General features: G+C 52.1%; 1 protein-coding gene across 3 annotated transcripts in view; it reads left to right on the top strand.

The window, feature by feature from the left end:
• Positions 1-898: 898 nt before the first annotated feature.
• The window catches only part of LOC127382262 (phosphofurin acidic cluster sorting protein 2-like), a 75,280-nt gene continuing 69,279 nt past the window's right edge, over positions 899-6,899 (top strand). For 2 of the 3 annotated variants that reach the window (XM_051613636.1, XM_051613634.1), the window contains exon 1: positions 991-1,097. In XM_051613636.1, coding sequence (XP_051469596.1) covers positions 1,006-1,097 — 92 coding nt within the window. In that variant the 5' untranslated portion in view covers positions 991-1,005. Of the gene's footprint in view, positions 1,098-6,899 lie in introns of all 3 variants that reach the window. The other variant, XM_051613633.1, reaches the window with a different exon arrangement.

Raw genomic sequence — 6,899 nt, 5'->3', positions numbered from 1 at the left:
TGGTGGGTCTGTGCTCCCCGGGGGTGTGAAACCAGCGCCTGTCACAGCGCTCACCTTCCTTTCGCAAGGCGTGCGCTGCTTTTAGCTTCAACCCACCGGGCCTGCGGTCTCTTCTTCTCCCTGCTCCGCCGCTCCGAAAGCCGCTTCCTCCTCACACCCGCCCGCCCACCTGCAGCGCTGCTCGCCTCCTCCCGCCGCGCCTTCCGCCCCGCCACCGCGGGGCCTCGGCACCCGCCTCCCCTCCGCAGCGCAGCGGCCACGGGCAGGCTCTGGGCCGGCCCTCGGGGACCGTGGGCGGCGGGGCGCGGCCCTGCCCTGCCCTGCCCTGGCAGCGGGGGGGCAGCAGCACGGCCGGTCCCGCACGGCCGGTCCCGCACGGCCCGCTCCCGCTGCCATGGCAACCCCGCCCGCAGCGCGCCCGGCCACGCCCCTCACCGCGCTGCCCGAGCCCCTGCGCTCCGAAGGGGCTCCCCCCTCCCTCCCTCCCTCCCGTCCCCCCCAGCGCTGCTGCCATTGGCTGGCCCCGCCCAACGGCCGCGTCCCTCCCGCTCTCCGATTGGCTCTCGGCAGCGCCGGCCGCCTCCCTGGCCGTTCCGATTGGCTGGCTGCCGGGAGGGTGGGGGAGGGGGCCAGCCTCGCCCTCTGCCCCGCTCCGATTGGCTCCCCGCCTGCCGCAGGCCGCGCCCTGGCCGCTCTCCGATTGGCCCGCGGCGCCTCCCGCCGCGCCCTGCCGCGCTCCCGTTGGCGGCCGCGGGGAGCCCGGGCCCGCCCGGCCGCGCGAGCGAGCGGGCGGGCGCGCGCCGAGGCGGAGGGAGGCGGGCGCTGAGGCGAGGGGCTCCGGTAGCCCCCCCCCCCCTCACCCCCCCACCCCGCATCGCGAGCGGCGGCAGCGGCGGCGGCAGGATGGCGGCGGCGGCGGCCGGCGCCTTGAGCTCAGGCCCCGCCGCGGGGCCCCCGGCGGTGGCCGGAGGGGCGGCGGCGGCGGCGGCGACGGCGACGGCGGCGATGGCGGTGGCCGGCCCCGCGCCGGTCCCGGTGCCGATGAACCTCTTCGCGACGTGGGAGATCGACCGCTCGGCGCCGAGCTGCGTGCCCAGGTGAGCAGCGCCGCCCGGGGCCTCGTCGGAAGCCGCCCCGCCTTGCTGTGGCGGCCCCGGGGCGCCCGGCGCCGGTCGGAACCGGGGGTGGGTGGCACGGGCGGAGGGGAGGCGGGGTCGGCGGCCCCGGCAGCATCCGTGACCCGTCTGGCCGAGCCGGGGCTGGGGCCGCGCCCCGCTCCGTGGCGACTGGGCCCTGCCCCGAGCCGGGTGCTGGATGCGCGGCGAGCGGCCCCCCCGGCCGCCGTCACCCTGCCGTCCCGGCCGCCGTGCTTCCAGGGGCAGCAGCGGGAGCCGGCGCCGCTCCGCGGGTGCGTTGCCTCCATGTTGCGGCCTCTGGCTGGTGCCTGCTGTGATGGTCGTGAGCGGTCTCGGAGCGGGGCCTGTCACCGCAGCCGTGCTGCTTCTGGAAGCTGCCGCTCCACCTCTCGCTGCCGGTGCCGTGAAGCCAGAGAGTGGCTCCGTGGCATCCTGTGGGGTTACCGGCGTCACCCGTGCTCCAGACCATGGGGAACGTGCGAGAGGATTCCCTGTGCTGCCGGCTGAGCTCACGGCTGCGTTCCCGGCAGAGCTGGAACACACGCTGAGTGGTGTAAATGTCGTTGTTTACTGTATGGCCCAGGCTGGATCTGCTTATGGGAGGAAGGCAAAGACCTGTCTTGGAGCCAGGAGGTGCTGGATGTGTTAATGACATAGGTATCTTTTGACCCACTCATCAGACATTGATCAGGAAGTCTTCTAATGACAATTAAGAGATGGATTTAGGAAGCTGCTCTGGATCCATGTTTTCCCTGGGCTGTGTGTGTCATTTGCAAGCAATCTATTCAAAGATGCACAAAGTGTAAAATTCAGGAGGAGACAAATAATGCTTCCTGTAGGGCAGGAGAACACCAGCCTTTCTGAAAGGGCTTCACGATGTTGATATGTTTGTAGAGAGAAGCTCAGTGATTGAGTGGCCAGATGGGTCAGAGTAGAAATGTTCTGAAATGCTCCGAGCTAGTCGAGAAAGCCTGTGTGATTGCAAGGCCCAAGGAAGTCCTGGGTTGAGCAGGCAGCAAATGGGAAGGAGTTTGCAACTGTCTGTAAAAAGCCAGTGCAACTTCTGATGATGTAGGCTGAGACTTGTGTGGAGCAAGAAGCAGTGATCACTCTATAGCTTTGAAGTGACTTACAGTATTGTTCGTTTGTGGGTTATTCCTAAGCTGGAATTTGGGAAGCAGGACAGAACTGCCAGATTGACTTCCTGCAGAAACAAGGGAAGTTGTAGATACGAAACACAGAACTTAGTCGTGGTGAAGAATGTGTATGTACATGGTCTTCACAAATGGCAATGCTGCAAGATTTGGGCAAATCAAAGACAAAATGACTGAGAATAGTGAGACCCAGTTTAGAAGTCAGTTACATGGGTGGCAGGATGCCAGTGGATGAGCTGAAGTGGTTTGTCAGCAGTCTAAAATTTGTTTGAAGAGCTGTTCTTTGGCCCAATGAATCCTCTGTCTTTTTTACAAGGACAGTTTCTGTTAGCATTGTGTTGGATGCCTGTTGGAATGCATGAGATTCTTTGTGTATTAATAGCCATGGGGGCAGCCATCTGACACACCAGCTTGCAGGAAAATTTTGTAAAATTAATCTCAGTTTTCATCTCTGGAGTGTCTTCAAATGCAACGTCTGTTAGGGTGGGAAGAAGCTGATGGAACCTGATTCTTCCTTCAGAGGCCATGGCTCTAACATGGTGTGTTGCTATGCGTGTAGAGTCAGCAGGTTTCTGGACGAGTCCTGTCAGGTCGCAGTGACTAGTGTGGGGCTGGTGTTCCTGAGTTTGCTGGTCTTCAGCTAGCCCAAGCTTTCTTGAGAGAGTGGGTCACATGTGGGCACCTATGGGGGAGATATCTGTGTTCATTGAAACTGAAGAGATACCAAGCCCCAAGTCTGAGCTGGCTTAACAGTGTATCTGTGCACTGTGCTTATTTACTGCTTGCCCATGTGCTTGCTTGCATAATGTTTTAGTCTTGACATTATGTTCTGCAAGGTAGAAAGGTAGAGCTGTACTGTCTGAGTGCTCAGAACAGGTGGTCTCTGGTCTTACTCTGTTTTGGGGGTGGTAGTAATGGCAAAATAATATCCATTCAAGGGCAGTAATCCTTCTCCCTCAGGCCTCTCTGCCTCTTATGTGTATTTAGCTGTAGTTCTTCCAGCCCTGTGCATACCTAGGGAGAGAAGAACTTGGCACTGCTTTTAGTGCTATAGGAGGTGCTTTGTTTTTTCAGACTCCCTATCGTCAGTCTTTGCTGTCCCTGTGCTCCTTCTTAGGTGTTTCGTTTTCTGAAAATGCGACTCCAGCTGCTGCAGGAGTGGGACTGGGCTAGTGGGGTGTGTCTGTGTATGGCTGTTAATGCAGGACAGTTGAGAGGTTCTGTCCAGGCTTTCAAGATTTCAGAGAGGCAGTCTGGACCAGTAAAATTAGGCACTGTGAAGCATAAGCCCCAGTGTTCAGTATACTGCTGAATAGTTCATCAGTGTAACTGTAAGACTTCTGATGCCTGGTGGGAGGATCTTGGCTTTCTAAAATGAATGGTTGTACATAATGGGAGTCTTCCTGCTGAATTAGGAATGTGCCACTGAACTAAATCCACGTTTAGTTTTGGAAGTTGCTTTGCTCTCAGAATGGATGTATCATCACTCCTGCTGGGGTCTTTTTTTCTTTTCAGGGCCAAGTTGAGAGAGATCTGTGAACTCTTAATCCCTTTCCTATGAACTGATTAACCATAGCCTAGACCGAGCTGCCTTTCACTCAGGTGGCTCCCACGGGAGGCATAGCTGAATTTTCTGGGCTGTCAGCTATTATGCTGAGAGGCAGAAGGAAGTAAACACCTGGAAACCAAGCAAAATGCTCTTTGCATCTTCAGTTAGGCTGCCCACTGGGATGTGCATTGTTTGCTTCCAGTCGTGATGCCTTAAAAGGAAAGCAATCCTAGTTGATTAATGCTGCAAGGGTGTGAAGCATGCTTTTGCTAAAATAGTCAATCAATCAGCCTTAAGTGCCACTTATAGTTAGCTCAGTAAAAGTCTTCATAGCAGTGGTCTGAGGTGGGAGAAAGTGTATTAATTGTGATAGCATGCAAATAAGTACCCCTCTTAAGGTCTGTCACTGTATGGCAACTGCAGGAAATGAACTAGAGCTTTGTCAAGCTAAAATGTCTGTCTGCATCAAAGTAATGTCTTACTGTGTTTTCATTGTTCAGTACGTTTGTAAAAACTACATGAAAGGACTTTGCGCAAACATGCTTAGGGTCTTCTTCCTTACAGGTAGTGGTATTTTTCAACCCGTTTTAATAGGGCTGCTCTTCCTTTTTTTCTCTTTAATATTTGAGAGACCATAAATGCAAGTTCGTAATTGAGAAACAAGATAAGATCGTGTGATTGTGTTCACTCTTACTCTTTTTCCATTACACAGCTGTTGTGCTCAGTGTTGTGTGGAGGCTGTTACAGTGATAAGTCATCGCATTTCTAGTTAGAGGTGTTGTATTTTGGCTAATGTATCAGTATTGTTTTGCTCAGATTGCAAAGGCAGATTCTACTTGTACAAATTATGCTGTGCATGATGCTGCAAGGATTCAAATGCACTGCATGTCATCCAGAGTACCTCATAGCTTGGTGTCATGCATGAGCTCAAAAACATTCCAAGTCTTGCTGCAACCCACACAGAGTGCTTGAACACAGTGTCTCCTGCTTCTGAGAGTTAGAAAAGCACTGACTTAGGGAAATGCATGTGGTTTGGGCTCACTTTGTGAGACTGTGTATGTGCACCTTCAGGACACTATGTTTCAGAAGATGATCTGAGTTCCCTATCATTAAAACTTCCAAATTAGTGTTTGGAAAGTTATAGCCTAATTAATGTCGTCTTGTAAGGAGAGCAGTTGTTGCAAGTACAACTGGAAGTGCCAGCTATTGTGAACTTTCAAAGTGTCATGAGGTAAATGTTCTTGTCTCTGCTGTTGTCCTGTTTGAGCAGATAGTATCTATTACCTGACACCTCATGGAGAATAGGGTGAGACTTCTTGTGCACCTGGTTGCATGCTTACCTTTGCCTGAGGTCTGGAAGGCCTTGCAGTGACCAGTACATGTGTTCTCCTCTGGCACAGCTACATTCAAGTGGGTTGGCAGCATCTCAGAGCCCCTTGAGGTGGGCTGCCCTGTCCCCTGTGGGCTCAGGGGCCTGCTTCCTCTCTGCAAGGAGTATTTCCTGTCACTTCAACAGTTGTAGAAAAGAAATTCTCTTTCTAAAGATGTTTTGGAGATGAAGAGCCTCTGAACTGGGTGTTCCTTTAAGAAACACTCATTCCAGTTGGAGTAAGATGTATTTATCTGCCTGACATGTTCTTGGGCGGCTTCCTGGGTAAATCAGGCATTTTCATGGTGAACTTCCAACCTCAGTAAAATCTGCTCTGCTTGGGTAAGTTACAGAGTTGAACCTCTGAGAAAGTTACGTGTTCGAGATTGTTCCATCAGAAGATACTAAGATGCCATGACCAACAGGAATAGCTCCAGACAAGGAGTGCTTGGGAGAGGCTGCAGTTTCTTGAAAGAAATTCTATCTTTGATGATATTTGCTGTGTTTGAATTACGATATTTTTTTTTAGTCCTATGTAGAAAACAAAATGTTCTAAACCGCCATCAGATTGCTTATTATTCTTAATATCATGGGCTTGGCTACAAGCCTACAGCATAATGTATCTGATGTGTTGTCCACTATCTGTCATGCTCTGGTGGCTTGCCTTATTATTGCAGAGGAGCATGTTTGGGATTTCTCCCTTCTGAGCAGACCATAACTGAGTTGGTATCTGTTATTCCTTCTTTCTGCTCATTAGTGGAACTTGGGAGAAGTGTCTCCCTGCCAGTACAATTGGTGGGAGGATGTGCGTCCTTCAGAATATTAATAGTGACTTTCCTGAAGGCTTAATTTTATTTGAAGTACGTGGCATGCTGCTCTAGACTTGGTCTCCATTCATTAGCTAGGCTGTGTTAGCTCGGTTGTCTGATGGTTTATCAAAAACATTGCATTGTTCTTATTGTGCTAGTGCACTGTGAGTGCTGATACGCTTCCTCTGGTGTATTCAATGACTTGTGATTGATTACTAACAGCCACGTAATCTGTATATAGTGCACCCTCCTCTGGCATACAGAACCCTTACTTTTATCCTGTCAAAAGTATACATTGCTGAATACCAGTGTCTTACGGGTTTCCTGTAGCAGATCCTTTCTTTAATTAATCTGTGCTGCTGCTTTTGTTTAATTGTTTGCAACATGGAATGATTCTAGATTGAACGTGTGTCTCCAGTTAGCTTCAGGAGAAAAAAACAGAGGTGAGAAACACAATGCATTTTATAGCATGACAGATGAACCTCTGGGCAAGGCTGTTTTCCAAACATGTTGTGTTCTTATCTGGTCCAAGCTTTCAGCATCCCAGCTGATGGCTGTGTTGTGCCTCTCTTTTGGTTTGGTTTCAAATTTAGGTTTTTTTGACTACATCAGAGCTGGCAGAAAATGTTTTGGGAAACAAGAAGTGAGAGTGTCTTACTCCTCTGTGTAGGATGTGGCAGCAGGATTCTGTCTCTACCTCCCAGGAAGTAGGCAGTTGTAGTTAGAAATCTCTTAGATAAATGAGGCTTTGTTTGACTGCTTCAATATACTCATTGCAGGGGACTCAAAGGAGAGTGTTTCAGGAACCTGAACATACTGCAACTGTGGTTACAGAGACCACTCCCTGCTCTGCAGTGCAATTCAGCTGCTGTGCACAGAGCC

This window comes from Apus apus, chromosome 3 (assembly GCF_020740795.1).
Source record: "Apus apus isolate bApuApu2 chromosome 3, bApuApu2.pri.cur, whole genome shotgun sequence".
NCBI lineage: Eukaryota > Metazoa > Chordata > Aves > Apodiformes > Apodidae > Apus > Apus apus.
This window is presented reverse-complemented; position numbering and strand designations above follow the sequence as displayed.